The sequence below is a fragment of the Neolamprologus multifasciatus genome, chromosome 7 (genome assembly GCF_963576455.1).
Source record: "Neolamprologus multifasciatus chromosome 7, fNeoMul1.2, whole genome shotgun sequence".
Classification (NCBI taxonomy): Eukaryota; Metazoa; Chordata; class Actinopteri; order Cichliformes; family Cichlidae; genus Neolamprologus; species Neolamprologus multifasciatus.
This window is the reverse complement of record NC_140445.1, coordinates 63,635,739-63,651,674: the sequence shown is the minus strand read 5'-3', so window position 1 is coordinate 63,651,674 and position 15,936 is coordinate 63,635,739. Positions and strand designations below refer to the sequence as shown.

General features: G+C 46.4%; 1 protein-coding gene across 3 annotated transcripts; it reads left to right on the top strand.

The window, feature by feature from the left end:
• The first annotated feature begins 166 nt into the window (after window positions 1-166).
• On the top strand, window positions 167-15,831 carry LOC146515868 (thromboxane-A synthase-like). Of its 3 annotated transcripts, none has more exons than XM_085167865.1 (14): window positions 167-420; window positions 552-696; window positions 919-1,012; window positions 1,156-1,208; window positions 1,335-1,431; window positions 1,602-1,673; window positions 8,793-8,881; window positions 8,960-9,108; window positions 9,293-9,423; window positions 9,508-9,864; window positions 9,949-10,037; window positions 14,097-14,234; window positions 14,900-15,062; window positions 15,165-15,831. In XM_085167865.1, exons 2-14 carry the CDS (start codon window positions 602-604, stop codon window positions 15,243-15,245), a joined length of 1,608 nt encoding a protein of 535 aa, XP_085023991.1. In that variant the 5' UTR covers window positions 167-420; window positions 552-601; the 3' UTR covers window positions 15,246-15,831. The 3 variants fall into 3 exon arrangements, with proteins under 3 accessions (XP_085023991.1, XP_085023990.1, XP_085023992.1); XM_085167864.1 differs by having other exon boundaries at window positions 1,557-1,673; XM_085167866.1 differs by lacking the exon at window positions 1,602-1,673 and having other exon boundaries at window positions 168-420.
• Window positions 15,832-15,936: the final 105 nt, after the last annotated feature.

Sequence of the window (15,936 nt, the reverse complement as noted above, 5' to 3'; positions counted from 1 at the left end):
CAAGAAGTAATTTTCTTTGGCTAGCGTAACATTACATGAGTTACATCAGGGTTAAAAACTGCAATACAGGTTCAGACAGTTGACTAAAGAGAAGCAAAGCTGAACCATGGACCTCTACAAATTTGTGCAATAGCAGCTCTTTAACGGATTACCATTACCCTGCTCTGTCACATTTCTACACAAGTGGGGGTGGTTTCTGTCTCATTTATGGAGGTGGTGAGGCAATCCAAATCCGTAGTTACTATTTTATCTGTGGTTTAACATTTGTGTGCACAATAGGAACAGACATCTCTCCTCGTCAGGTGAGTTCTCAAGGCTACAAACAAAGCTTCAGTAAGTAGAAAGTCTTGGAAGAAACCACACAATTGATCGAGGACAAAGCGGCTTGACAACGTGGAATAGATGTATGGTCTTTGGCAGGTGTTTATTTCCCCAAAAGCCCGAATTTCTGCACAATACCTTTAAATGCTTTGTTCTAGTGAAAGTCATGACTAAAGTATTGAATAAAAATATTAGTATAACTAATTATTTTTTGCTGTTTTTCTCACCAGGGGCCTTTTTCTCCTATTAATGGTTGAAAACTGAGAGAAGATTTTCCAACATGCAGGGTGCAAGTGACTTTCTAAATGTATTCAACATTGAGACCAGCAAAATATCTGTGACACTCTTCCTCATTTTTCTTGGTCTCCTCTACTGGTGAGTATGTCAATGATACACTTTTTTCAAGGGAAATGAGGACACGTAGATAATCTGCTAGTGCCATAAAGCATATACATTGACATTTTATAGAGTGCAAACGAATGCAACAATAACTCTAGACAGAATCCAGGTAAAGGTGAGCTCTGTTCTTTACTGCATTTGATATAAATTATTTTCATTCAACCTACAAACAACACATTTCTGCACTTTTGCCTGTAGGTATTCAGTCCGTCCCTTCTCAGTCCTCTCACGATGTGGCATCAAACATCCAAAGCCAGTGCCTTTCTTTGGCAACTTATTCATGTTTCAGCAGGTAAGATACAATGTAACAAAGGAAGACCAGAGTTACCTTCAATGTCTGCTTGATTTTGCATCAAACTGGGATGGTGTCCTTGTTCTCATATTTGTGTCAGCTGACTGTTACATCGACTGTATTTTTTTAAATATTCTTTTCAGGGTTTTTTCAAACCTCTGAATGATCTTGTCAAAACATATGGTAAAGTATGTGGGTAAGTAAAAATACATCCTACAACAGCAACTACTGAAATAAGATTGTGAATATTTTGCTTATATAAATAATCTGCAGTTTGAGATGATACTTTTCCCATCATGTTTTGTCTGGACTCATACTTCAGGTATTATTTGGGCCGCACACCAGTGATATTGGTAGCAGACCCTGATATGCTCAGACAATTGCTGGTGAAGGACTTCAGCAACTTCCCTAACAGAAATGTAAGGAAATTGTACAAAGCAAAGATGGAACATGTGTGTTTATTGCTGATTGTCACACAAGAGTTACTGAGGGGTTATTACAGTTTTTTGTTTTTTTTTGCCTGTGTTCTCTTATCTCTCTGCAGAGATTTGTCTTTACCAAAAAGCCTTTATCTGATTCCCTTCTCCAGTTACGGAATGAACAGTGGAAAAGAGTACGGATCGTCCTGACCCCATCTTTCAGTGCTGCCAAGATGAAAGAAGTGAGAAAATAAAGTCCTCGTTAAGTGAGATAAGATAAGATAAGATACATGACATCACATCTCATCTTGGGGTGGCTGTAGCTCAGGTGGCAGAGCAGGTCAGCCACTAATCAGAAGATCGGTGGTTCGATCCCAGGCTGCCTCCTGGCTGCATGCCAAATATCTTTGGGCAAGATACTAACCCCATGTTTGCCTACATGGTGGTGGTCAGAGGGCCTGGTGGCACCAGTGTCCGGCAGCCACGCCTCTGTCAGTGCGCCCCAGGGCAGCTGTGGCTACAACGTAGCTTACCATTGCCTGTGTGTGAATGGATGAATCACTGAATGTAGTGTAAAGCGCTTTGGGGTCCTTAGAGACTGAGTAAAGCACTATACAAATGCAGGCCATTTACCATCTTCTGGTGCTTATCCGGGTTTGGGTCGCGAGTGCAAACGTTCTGAGACGGGAAGGCCAAATTTCTCACCCCAGTCACCTCTTGGCACCCATGAGCTGTTCCTGGAGTCCTACAGGCTAACCAAGCTTGACAGGCTTCCTTCTTCAGCTTGATACCTCCTTTTACCTCCAGTGTCCACCATTCGGTTTGTTTACCACCAAGGTACAAAACACCTTACAGTTGCAGCTCAGTGCAGCAGCCTCAGCTGTGGAGGTGCTGAACATGGTCTATTCAGACACCCTCACTACACGTTTGGGTGCACCAGGTTTGTCTAGCATCCTCCCTCCCCACCTGATCCAACTCACCACCAGGTGGTGATCAGTTGGCAGTTCCTGTTTATATAGAAATATATACAGTGGCCCCTAGAGACAAAACAAATACAAACTCCAAAACACATTTCTAGCGTTAACTGAACTTCCAAAACAGAGCTACCTAGATCATTTAAATTACACGATTGAAAGCATATGTGTATTGTTTGTGTATTTATACACAAGCATTCATATATATTCATTTACCTGTTACTACCACACACCAAATCCGGTCGTTGGTACGTCCTGGCTTGTGTAGCCTCTAGGTAACAAAAGCTCAACACTGGGCCTAGCATCCTGGAGCACTTCTGTTGTGTGTTGTACGTGTTTTGGAGTTTTTACGTGTTTTGAAGTTTGTACGTGTTTTGTCTCTAGGGGCCACCGTAAATATACTTTTATTTATTCACTCCACATAAAATGTAATAAATAAATCATATAATACCAAAATCAACTAGTCACAGTTCAACTTTTAACTATTTACATTTTCAGCTTTTTCCTTTCAAACAAATTTAAAATGAAACAACACAAAATGCTGCAAACCACAACACAATTAAATATAAATTAAAATATGAAAGCAAAAAGAAGATGCATATTCTCTGTCATATGGGCCTGCATGATTAAACTTTCTGAATCCTTTATCATCTGCAACTGAAAATAGTTGTGGATGATTACTATACCCAGTAGCGGTTTTTGATACGGGCGACGCGGGCGGTTGCCCGGGGCGGCATCGTGGTGGGGGGCGGCATCGCGGGCATTGGAAACAAACAAAAAATAATAATAATAATAATTTCTCGTACTCTTGCTGCCCCGACATCAACCAGCGCATATTGGGAATGGCATAGGCACCGATCGGTTTTCTATCGCCCATTTGCTGGGAGTAAGGACGCCCTCCGTTTGCAAGGTGCGCCTGCTGCTTGCGGCGCAGGAAGGAGAGGGCGGGGCGGCGGGGGATTCTCTGGCTGGCTGGAGCAGCATCTATTAACCAACTCGCAAAATAAAATAAAATAAAAACAAACCATCCATCCATCCATCCATCCATCCATCCATCTTCATCCGCTTTATCGGGGGCCGGGTCGCGGGGGCAGCAGCCTAAGCAAAGAGGCCCAGACCTCCCTCTCCCCAGCCACCTCCTCCAGCTTGTCCGGGGGAACGCCAAGGCGTTCCCAGGCCAGCCGAGAGATATAATCTCTCCAGCGTGTCCTGGGTCTGCCCCGGGGCCTCCTCCCGGTGGGACATGCCTGGAACACCTCACCCAGGATGCGCCCAGGGGGCATCCTTGTCAGATGCCCAAACCACCTCAGCTGGCTCCTTTCGATGTGGAGCAGCAGCGGCTCTACTCTGAGCCCCTCCCGGATGGCCGAACTTCTCACCCTATCTCTAAGGGAGAGGCCAGCCACCCTTCGGAGGAAGCTCATTTCCGCCGCTTGTATCCGCGATCTCGTCCTTTCGGTCACTACCCACAGCTCGTGGCCATAGGTGAGGGTAGGGACGTAGATCGACTGGTAAATTGAGAGCTTCGCTTTTACACTCAGCTCCCTCTTCACCACGACGGACCGGTGCAGCGTCTGCATTACTGCAGCTGCAGCCCCAATCCATCTGTCGATCTCCGGCTCCCTTCTCCCATCACTCGCGAACAAGACCCCGAGATACTTGAACTCCTCCACTTGGGCCAGGAACTCATCCCCGACCCGGAGTGGGCACTCCACCCTTTTCCGGCTGAGAACCATGGCCTCAGATTTGGAGGTGCTGATCCTCATTCCCGCTGCTTCACACTCGGCTGCGAACCGCTCCAGTGCGAGCTGGAGGCCCTCACCCGATGAAGCCAACAGAACCATATCATCCGCAAAGATCAGAGATGAGATTCTGAGGCCACCAAAGCGAAAGCCCTCCGCACTTGGCTGCGCCTAGAAATCCTGTCCATAAAAATTATGAACAGAACCGGTGACAAAGGGCAGCCCTGGCGGAGCCCATCACCCACCGGGAACGAGTCCGACTTATTGCCGGCAATGCGAACCAAGCTCTTGCAACAGTTGTATAGGGATCGAATGGCCCGTAGCAATGGGCCAGACACCCCATACTCCCGCAACACCTCCCACAGGACACCCCGAGGGACACGGTCGAATGCCTTCTCCAAGTCCACAAAACACATGTAGACTGGTTGGGCAAACTCCCATGCACCCTCAAGTATCCTCGAGAGGATGAAGAGCTGGTCCAGTGTTCCGCGACCAGGACGAAAACCGCATTGTTCCTCCTGCATCCGAGGTTCGACTAGCGGACGAACTCTCCTTTCCAGCACCCTGGCATAGACTTTCCCGGGGAGGCTGAGGAGTGTGATCCCCCTGTAGTTGGAACACACCCTCCGGTCCCCCTTCTTGAAGATGGGGACCACCACCCCGGTCTGCCAATCCACGGGTACTGCCCCTGATCTCCACGCAACATTGCAGAGGCGTGTCAACCAGGACAGCCCTACAACGTCCAGAGCCTTCAGGAACTCGGGGCGGACCTCATCAACACCAGGGGCTCTGCCACCAAGGAGTTGTTTAACTGCCTCAGTGACCTCGCCCCCGGAAATTGGCGGGTCATTCCCCTCATCCCCAGACTCTGCTTCCTCCTCGGAAGACGCGTCAGTGGGATTAAGGAGGTCCTCGAAGTATTCCTTCCACCGCCTGACAATTTTCTCAGTCGACGTCAGCAGCGCTCCGCCAGCACTATACACAGTGCAGGTAGAGCACCGCTTTCCCCTCCTGAGACGCCTGACGGTTTGCCAGAACCTCTTCGAGGCAGTCCGAAAGTCTTTTTCCATGGCCTCTCCGAACTCCTCCCACACCCGAGTTTTTGCTTCAGCCACTGCCCGAGCTGCCTTCCGCTTGGCCTGTCGATACCTGTCGGCTGCCTCCGGAGTCCCACAGGCTAACCAAGCCCGATAGGACTCCTTCTTCAGCCTGGTGGCTCCCTTCACCTCTGGTGTCCACCATTTGGTTCGGGGATTACCACCAGGCACCAACCACCTTGCGGCCGCAGCTCAATGCAGCAGCTTCGGCAATGGAGGCGCTGAACATGGTCCATTCGGACTCAATGTCCCCCGCCTCCCTCGGAATGCTGTTGAAGCTCTGCCGGAGGTGTGCGTTGAAGATCTCGCGGACTGGGGCCTCTGCTAGTCGTTCCCAGCACACCCTCACTACGCGTTTAGGTGCACCAGGTCTGTCCAGCGTCCTCCCCCGCCACCTGATCCAACTCACCACCAGGTGGTGATCAGTTGACAGCTCAGCCCCTCTCTTTACCCGAGTGTCCAGAACATATGGTCGCAGGTCTGGTGATACGATTACAAAATTGATCATCGACCTACGGCCTAGAGCGTCCTGGTGCCACGTGCACTTATGGACACTCTTATGTTCGAACAAGGTGTTCGTTATGGCCAAACTGTGATTAGCACAGAAGTCCAATAACAAAGCACCGCTCGGGTTCAGATCAGGGAGGCCGTTCCTCCCAATCACGCCCCTCCAGGTCTCGCTGTCGTTACCCACATGAGCATTGAAGTCTCCCAGCAGGACAACAGAGTCTCCAGGTGGAGCACCTTCCAGCACCCCCCCCAGGGACTCTAAGAAGGCTGGGTACTCCGAACTGCCACTCGGCGCATAAGCGCAGATGACAGTCAGGACCCGTTCCCCGACCCTAAGGCGCAGGGAACAAACCCTCTCGTCCACCGGGAAAAACCTCAACGTACTGGCAGCAAGCCGAGGGGATATTAGAATACCCACCCCAGCCCGCCGCCTCTCACCAGGGGCAACTCCAGACTAAGACAGAGTCCAGCCCCTCTCCAGGAGACTGGTTCCAGAGCCCAAGCCGTGCGTAGAGGTGAGCTCGACTATATCTAGCCGGTACCTCTCAACCTCACGCACTAACTCAGGCTCCTTCCCCACCAGAGAGGTGACATTCCATGTCCCTATTGCCAGTCTTGGCAGCCGGGGGTCAGTCCGCCAGGGCCTCCGCTCCTGGCCGCCACCCGGCACACAATGCACCCGACCCCTATGGCGCCTCCTGTGGGTGGTGGGCCTGCGGGAGGATGGGCCCATGTCTCCTCTTCGGGCTGTGCCCGGCCGGGCCCCATGGACTAAGGCCCGGCCACCAGACGCTCGCCCTCGGGCACCCTCCCCGGGCCTGGCTCCAGGGCGGGGCCCCGGTAACCCTATCCCGGGCAGGGTAAACTGTTCCCTCTGTGTTTTTTTCATAAGGGTCTTCTGAATCGCTCTTTGTCTGGTCCCTCACCCAGGACCAATTTGCCATGGGAGACCCTACCAGGGGGCAAAAGCCCCCAGACAACATAGCCCCTGGGATCCCTGGGACACACAAAACCTCCACCACGATAAGGTTGCGATTCACGGAGGAGAAAACAAACCAACAAACACAAAACACCAGACATCATGATACAGACTTATAATTTGCACCGATGTTTTTTTTCAAAATTCTATATGTGAAAAGTGAGCGCGAGAGCCCTCGGTGCGCCTGCTCGCTGCTGAAGTCAAAGTAAACTTTATTGTCATCTCCGCTACATACAGTCCAGTATATAAAGAGACGAGACGATGAGGCTCCAGTTACAGCAGTGCAAGTAAACAAACAATATATATAAGAAGAGTAAGAAAATAAATATACACTTTAGGACTCGGGGTAAAGGGATCAATAACAATTGAAAATTTATAATTTACAGTTTGATGATTTAAAGTCTCACACACAACCCGTCGAAAGGGGAGGGGGGCCGGCTGCTTCCAAATAGAGCGCATTTCATTTATAATGTTGTAAATCCAAGCCCATTATGTATTCATGATTTGAATCCTGGGTTGTTTGAAATCCCAGAAATAAACCCTAGACAAAGTGAATCTGTCAACTAAGGTGTAGGTCTGTTAGGTTATGCTGTGGTGATCCTCGAGTTGGGGGATTTGTGTTCATACTGGAGTGCAAAATTAAAACCAATGTAAGATGGACAAGAAAAGTTCAAAGCCATCAGGTGCTCAGTTTAGAAAAATTAGAAAAGAAGAGGAGAAACGAGCAAAAGATGCAGGTAAGCAGATGTGTCATTGGATAATGGCAGGTCATCCTGAAACAATCAGAATCAGAATACTTTATTAATCCCTAAGAAAATAATGTGGATTACAGTTGCTCCAAAAAGAAATGGTAAAAATAGTAACAGTAACAGACTAAACTCCAAACATTATGTTACAGATTTTAATATTAATTAGTCATTGTCAATTGTTGATTTGTTCTGTTCTCATTGTATGACGTATTATGATGGCTGTTTGGTAGTCGTTTGCATACAATGCTTACTCTCTCTCTCTTCATATGTGTGTGTGTGTGTGTGTGTGTGTGTGTGTGTGTGTGTGTTTCTCTGGCGAAATTCAGTATGGTTCCGACAACACTTTTATGTTAATGTATAATCCTTAATCATTTTATGTGTGTGTGTGGGGGGGGGGGGGGGGGGGGGGGGGGGGGGGGGGGGGGGGGCAGAGGGAGTGTTCGCCCGTGGCGCCAAACAGGCTAGGACTGCCACTGACTATACCTTTCTAATGTGACGTTGTTGTCCCTGGCTCTCTTTCTCTCTCTCTCCTTCCCGCTCTGTTCCTGTGCTACTGCGAGTGTAACTACCGCCCCTCCCCCCTCTGCCCAGCGCAAAGCACAAGGCTCGCATGCCGAGTGAAGCGGGAAAAAAGTGCGAGAGAGGGCAAGAGAAAGAAAAAAAAAAAAAAACACGGCTCGCGATAAGGTTCACGTCAAAGATCCGGCTCTAAGAGCCATTTGTTCGCGACCAACACATCACTACCAGGCTGGAGCGCAGCCCCTCTCCAGGTGGCTAGTTCTAGGGTCCAAGTTATGCATTGAGGTGAGCCCAACTATATAGAGCCGGTATCATTCAATCTCAAGCACTAGCTCAGGCTCTTTCCACAAGAGAGGGGTGACATTCCATGTCCCAATACCCTGCGCCCAGCCATGCCCCATAGGCTAAGGCATGGAACCTCACGCACCCTCTACAGGCATGACTCCAGGATGGTGTCCCAGTAACCCTATGCAGCGCAGGGTAAACTGCTCCCTTGTATTTGCACTGACAATAGTTGTCTGAATCGCCCTTCGTCTGGTTTTTCACCCAGGACCAATTTGACATGGGAGACCCTACCAGATTGCAAAAGCCTCCTGACAACATAGGATCCCAACTGACAACTTAGATTCCTGGAGCTATGTTGTATGTGTAATTTAAGTAGCTGTGGTAGTGGTGTTTATGGAATTACATGGACCTTTCCCCCATTTTTTATGTTTATGGACCCATTATGATTCATTGAAGTGTTTATAGGACTATTTTGCATCTGTCATTATCTCTCCATTTGAGTGTAGATGGTTCCGCTCATCAACACAGCCATTGATGCCCTGATGAAGAATTTGCATGTCTACGCTGAGTCAGGAGAGGCCTTTGATATCCACAGGTAAATACATAAACAATTACTTCTACTGTATTTTTTCTTTCACTGTTCATATTTCTAAAATTTGATGCTATTTTGCAGATACTTTGGCTACTTTACCATGGATGTTATTGCCAGTGTGGCATTTGCAACTCAGGTGGACTCGCAGAATAACCCAGATGACCCGCTTGTCCAACACGCTCAGATGGCCCTCATCAATGATTTCTTCAAGTCTGTCTTGTTACTTTTCTGTGAGTCATTATTATAACACAATTGAATTTCAGATATTTATGTAGGACATTAAAAGAGAAAGTTGATCACAAAAAATTGTAAGAAAGAATTTCAGAAAGGTTAAATAGATGTAGAATATGCCAAAGAAGTATTTAAGCATTTTTGTTGATATACCTGTGCAGATTTGTGTGTTTCTGTCTTTAGTTGCTTTTCCCTCCATCATGGCTCCTCTGTCGAGGTTCATACCCAACAAAAAACGAGACAAGATAAGTCATTTCTTCATTAACAGCATTCACAAAATCATCAAACAGAGAGAGGAGCAGCCTCCTGAGCAGGTGAATCTCAGACTTTCCTAAATCTGTGTGTGGCTTTGAAACTGTCATTTTCCTATCTTTCTTATTTATTTCTTTTACACGTAGAGACGTAGAGACTTCCTACAGCTGATATTAGATGCTCAAACCACAGAAGAGTGCGTGTTATTGGAGCGCTTTGACACATCAAATGACACCGATGAGATCGGTGACAACAACCAGCAGACCCAGTCTTCAGGCACAGTTCAGGAAAATGACCCTCCTCATTCACAGGAGCCGTCTGTCAGGCGTCCACAGAAAAAGATGATGACTGAGGATGAGATTGTTGGTCAGGCTTACGTCTTCCTCCTGGCAGGCTATGAAACCAGTAGCAGCACTCTGGCTTTCACCTGCTACCTCTTGGCCCTCCACCCTGAATGTCAACTCAGAGTACAGAAAGAGGTGGATGATTTCTACACTAGACATGTGAGTGTTTTACAGTTGGTTCTGATCTATTTTGATTCATGCAGTTGTGGACAGTCATTGATTGTCATGCTGTTTGCTTTGTAGGACTCACCTGATTACACAAATGTCCAGGAGCTGAAGTATTTGGACATGGTCATATGTGAAGCATTACGCCTCTACCCTCCTGTATTCAGGTAAAGAAGGATGTCAATTGGGGCTACAGTGGGGTAGCTTTGGTACGCTGTGATGCAGGAAGATTTTCAGCATTGTCCCTTAATTAGCTTTTCATGGGGTATAGCCATAATGCTATCATCTGGAAAAACTCTATTCTTCTTCTTCTTCTTCTTCTTCTCATCATCACTGTTGAAAGATCAAAGATGGGTTCAGCAATGCAGATGTTTTCTGATCTTTTGACATTTGGGTTAAGCTCTGTTCACATTTGGATCCAGATGCATTAAAAATCCTTTTGTAGCTATTAGGGATGCACCGATACCACTTTCTTGGAAACGAGTACAAGTACGAGTACGAGTACTTGCATTTCAGTACTTGCCGATACCGATACCGAGTACTTAATAAAGACATGATTTAAATTTACAGGTAACAGCTTTAGTCCTATAATTTAACAAAAAAACAACAACAAGGGACTGGTTTGGAATTAAGAACATTTATTTAAAATGAAAAGCATGTTTTATGCAACATATTACAGAATAAATAATTATAAAAAACAAAATTTAATTTTAAATTTGTTCGTCTGTTTCTCTGTTTTGAAGTCTCACTAGCACAGTCACAGCTGGGATGACATCAGAGGCTAGTGCGTCGTAGCTGCTCACTTTTTTAGTTAGTTCCTCAAAGGGGGCGAGGATGGCAACAGTCGTCTCCATAAGAGCCCATTGGTGAACGGTGAGATAGTCAGGGAGTTCATGCTGGACACGCCCAGCACTCACTTTTGCTCAATGAGGGACTGGAGCATGTAATACGTGCTGTTCCAGCGTGTCTGTACGTCCTGCTGCAGTCTCTTTATTGGCTGGTTGAGCTGTCCCTGAATGTCCTCGAGGCGGGAGTAGGCTAAGGCGGAATGTTTAAAATGCCCAACTATTTTCCGTCCCACTGCTATAGCATCAGCTATGCTCCTCTGTGTTAATAAGCGTGGGTAAATAAGCGTGGGTAAACTCTTTGTACTCGTTGTCGTGTTGGGATTTTGGTGCTTGATTAAATTACTTGTGTTAAATGCGCTACCTTTTGAGCCTCCTCTGGACAATTTCGCTGAGCACAATTTGCAGTCCGCCTTTGTTTTCGCGTCTTCGTTCACTTTGAAATAGTTCCACACAGCTGACTTGTCTTGCCTCGCCTTCTCTCAGCTCTGAGCTGCAGCTGGGGCCTGGGGGCGGGCACTCGGCGCCTGTGATTAATCCCTTACATGCCGCTCAAACATAGACAGGCACCTCTGGCGCCGGTGCCCACCTCTCAATTTTAAATCCATGTAGACATTGAGGGTTCTTGGGAGGGGCCGTGCTAACACCTGCTGCTCTCTGGCAGCAGCACTATGCTCTCCCTTGTTTTAAATACACTTCAGAGCAACATGTAGCACTTACATAGAATTACATAAAGTACCAATGGATAATTACCAAGGTGGTAAGTAATTTGGGCTAGTATCAGAAGACTGAGAACGACTCTTAGAGCTCTGGTACACGAATCGCAGAGAAACCAGACAAACACAGTTGTGTGGCTTTAAAAGTACTTTAGTGACGTTAAGCCTTGTAAAATAAATTTGCAAACAACACAGTATTTCAATAGGTTTTAACAGAATGTCAAGTATAAAAAAAAATTCCCCCAAAGTAGCAAAAAAATAGAATAAAATAAAATTGTGCACAAATAAAAGAATTAGTCTTTTTTTTTTTAAGTCCAAATGATACCGGTGGGGCCCATGACAAACGGGTGTATGGCAATAGAATTTGTCCGACAAGGAGTGTGTGTCATTGTCTGTCCTACCGTACTACTTGTACAGTAGAGGATTGTAGTCCATGTGCGTGTGAGTGTGCGTGTATATGTATATCGTCTCCTAGGATCTTGGGTTGGCTCGCCATCCAATGAACACTGGAACACTCTGGGTTCTGGAATCGCTGACCTGGTCTTTGGATTCGTCCCATATAAAAACCTGACCGCCGTCGAGTGGATGCTCAGCGTTACGTGAAGCCACAGCTCAGTAAACCTTCCGGTTTCGCTCTGCCCTTGACGACAACAAGTGCAAAACGATAACAAAGTTTTAGTTCGTCTGCTCTGTTTGGCTGTAGAAGCAAGAGACTGAAAACTTGGGAGCTGGTACTAAGGAGGGACAAGAGCTGCCCAGAGCTTCACCGATTGGCTGACATTAGAGGAGTGGAGTAAAACAATAGGCTCTCATCAGAGCTCATCAACCCTCTGAGAAAACTTAACCCTTGTTTGACCAGAGCATATCATATATAATCTGCGTCCCTTCTATGTTTAAATAAATATTTTGATCTTGTTTCTCCTTCATTAACAGGGACAGTAAGAACAGAACAATGAACATTAAATGTTTTAATTTTTCTTCTCTTTTGTTTGAGATGATTTTAGGAACTGGGTTACAAACACGCAGCAACACTACACTTGAGCGGGAGGAGGGAGCTATGGGGTCTTAACACACCCCCGTTCTCCACTAGCCATCGGGGCGGGGGGGCTGGGAAGAGATGCTGGCTGTCCGATTGGCCTCCCTGCTGCTGCGGAGCCTGGGGCGGTCTGCTTGCCTCCACCCCGGAGGGAAGGGTAACATCTCTTGGGTCTGGGTGCCGTTTCCCCCTCTGGGGGCGAGGATACCTGGACCCGGGGTATAGAGTATGTTTGGGGAGTGTGATTGTGTGTACATGTCCATTTACGTTTATTCCTACGTTGGGTGAGTGCTGAGTGTTTGTATATGTGTGCATGAGGGTGGGAATGCATGTCTGTGTCTGTGTCTGTGTGTGCCTGTTTGTCTGTGTCTATATGTCAGGTCGGGTCAGGTCGGGTCTCCACCTCTCTGGAAACTCCCAGGCCCTCCAAGTGTGGAGGCCTATCTCCCCTCACCACACTCCCTGCCGGTGACTGATGCCCTCAGGGGTCGGTGCATTGTTGGTTCTTGGTGTCCGGGGCTGGGCGCTCAGGTCATGTGCCAGCTCACTCCCGGTGGCTACTTGGCGGGGCCTGGCGCCTGCTGCTCGGTCAGGCCTCTTCCGGGGCGCGGGGGGCCCTCGGGCCTCCGGCCTCTGTGCCTGCGGCTCGGTTCACTCTGGCACAGCTGGCTGCCGGCAGAGCCGGCGGGCACGCCGGTGCAGCCCCCTCTAGCTTCTGCCCGGTGGCTACTGGGTGACCCCTCGTCTGGGGATCCTCAGCCCTTCCCATGAAGGTGGCACGGATGCCCCTCCGGTGGTCCTCCTTGGGCTCTCGCACTCTGGGGCCTCTGGATGTCTGGGGCCTGGATCTCCTCCATGCCTGCTTCATGCCCTGGGGGGCGGGGCTATGGCTCTCTACATCCTCTTGCAGACCATTACATGGGGAAACCATTTGAATACAAGTGCGCTGATCCACACAGGTGTGCACACGGGTGTTCACTGTTCGTAGACTTAAATCACACCTTTCTTGGCTGCTACTTCAAAGCACATTGTGCGCTGTCTGTCCTGCGTGCTGCACAACAACATTCAATATTTAGTATTTATTGCTGTTTACACTTAGCTAGATTAATGCGATCGTGTTGTGTTTAGTATGTTGCTTTGTTTTGGTTTTTTTGCTTGTTTTCTATTCTTTTTCTCTCAACAGGTGATCCCGGAGATATTTTTTTTCCCCCCTTTCTCACTGTCCCTCTCCCCTTCTGTTTTTCTTTCTCCCTTTACTATCCCTCACTCATGTCTGTCCCGTCTGTAACAACTGAAAATAAAATAAAATAAATAATAAAAAAAAAAAAAACATAGACAGGTCTCAGACCGTGGTATCGGTCCCCGGTATCGGGGGACTTTTAACGAGTACGAGTACTTTAGAAAATGTGGTATCGAGGCCGATACCCGATACCAGTATCGGTATCGGTGGATCCCTAGTAGCTATCATTACACTTAAACTCTTCTTCTTTGGATGGAGCTATGTACAGAGAAATAGAGATTACATAACGTAATAAAGTAAATAAATAAAGTAAATAAAGTTACAGCTCTTCTGTTGATACTGTGTGTGACCATTCTGTAACTGTGTAATTTTGAAATTGTCCCACTAAGGTTTGCACGAGAAATAGAACATGACTGTGTGGTGAATGGTCAGCAACTTCCTAAAGGAGCAAAACTGGAGATCCCTGCAAGCTTCCTCCATTATGACCCACAACACTGGCCCGAGCCTGAGAAGTTCATTCCTGAGAGGTGCTTCAGTTCTGTCTGAAACGACTTGTAACGCCAGTCAAATGTTGACTTATTAACATGATTTCAGCTGTATATTAACAACACATTAAATATTTTTCTGTACAGTGGTACAAATACATTTTTTGGGTGTGGTAAACACTTTTGTGTAGTGAAATTATCACAATCTCAATTCAAAAAGTTGGGACACAGTGTAAAATGTAAATAAAAACAAGGCATTTATTTACAAATCTTATAAACCCATAATTTATTCAAAATAGAACATTTAAAATGGTAAATGGCCTGTATTTATATAGTGCTTTACAAGTCCCTAAGGACCCCAAAGTGCTTTACATATCCAGTCATCCACCCATTCACACACACATTCACGCACAGGTGGTGGCAGCTACATTGTAGCCACAGCCACCCTGGGGCGCACTGACAGCAAAGATGAGATTCAAAGGTCACCAAAATGGGAACTTTCTGTCACATGGCTATGCCTAGAAATTCTTTCCATAAAAACTATGAACAGAACTGTATCATGTAATATTTTTCATGTAGTTAAATATCTCAGTTCAAGATAACAGTAGTTTTATGCCATTGTATAAAGTAGCAAGAGAAATCTGGTCTTTTAGTTTCCAATGCTTTTCATTCAACTTAAAAAACAACAACTTGCTGTTGATCCCCAGGTTTACACCAGAGGCCAAGGCCAGTCGACATCCATTCGTATACCTACCATTTGGGGCTGGCCCGCGTAACTGTGTGGGAATGAAGCTCGCCCAGCTTGAAATCAAACTGGCTTTAATGCATCTGTTCCACAACTTCAACATCACTGCCTGCTCTAAGACTGAGGTACGTTTGACTTAGAGCTGCTCAGCAAATCTCATGAATGTTCATTAACAGCCAGTCCTGAAAAAAGATGTTTGTTTTATCGAGGGCACTCTTTTTTTTCAGGTTCCTCTTGAGTTGAAGTCGTTAAGCACTCTTGGTCCTAAAAATGGTGTTTGTGTGAAAATTTCCAGAAGGAGCAAGTGAGATGGTCTGCTGACTTCTGTATCGAATGACTGACAATGACATTTTCACCAGACTGCAAAATAAGTTCAACTGTCCTAGTTCAAGTTAATCCAGTACTTGGGAGATGCTTGAAAAATCACAACATTGAAATATTTTAGATTTGAATGTACTAAATATAATAAGGGATTTACTGCAGATTCATTCAAATGCTTTAGAAAATATTAACTGTAATTTTGTGACTGGAACAGTTTGACAATTTACATATCAAATGGAAGGAATGCCACATGAGAAAATATTTCACGAGAAGATTTCTTGTATTGATGCACAATTGCAGTTTTTTATGCGCTTGTTGTTTAAAACATTGAATGAATCATTTTTCACAGGAAAGTTGATCCAATGAATCACTCACTGTCTCTTTCAAACAGTGTGAGGAATTGTGACCGGCAGCCTTATGATTTCAGTCCTGATTTTGAGGTTTTCAGTGCTGTCTGTCAGCAAAATAGCACAAATAATCAAATGGCTCCATTCCATGATATTTGGCAAAACGATGGAGCATATGTAAAGGAGGCACATGTTAATTTTGCTACATTAAATCACGACTGTTATTTACCTGCTTCACCTACTTTTTGTGCAAACGTTGAAAATCAATGGTTTATCCTTAAATTTTAATGGTCAGTGTACTTGATCTGACACCAGTTGAGTTACAAACCAC

Excerpts from the sequence above, each read along its gene's own strand:
- LOC146515868 (XM_085167864.1), top strand. The coding sequence starts at position 602 with ATGCAGGGTGCAAGTGACTTTCTAAATGTATTCAACATTGAGACCAGC. Across the intron at positions 1,432-1,556 it reads GCAACTTCCCTAACAGAAAT|AGATTTGTCTTTACCAAAAA; the intron begins GTAAGGAAATTG and ends ATCTCTCTGCAG. Across the intron at positions 10,038-14,096 it reads CTCTACCCTCCTGTATTCAG|GTTTGCACGAGAAATAGAAC; the intron begins GTAAAGAAGGAT and ends TGTCCCACTAAG.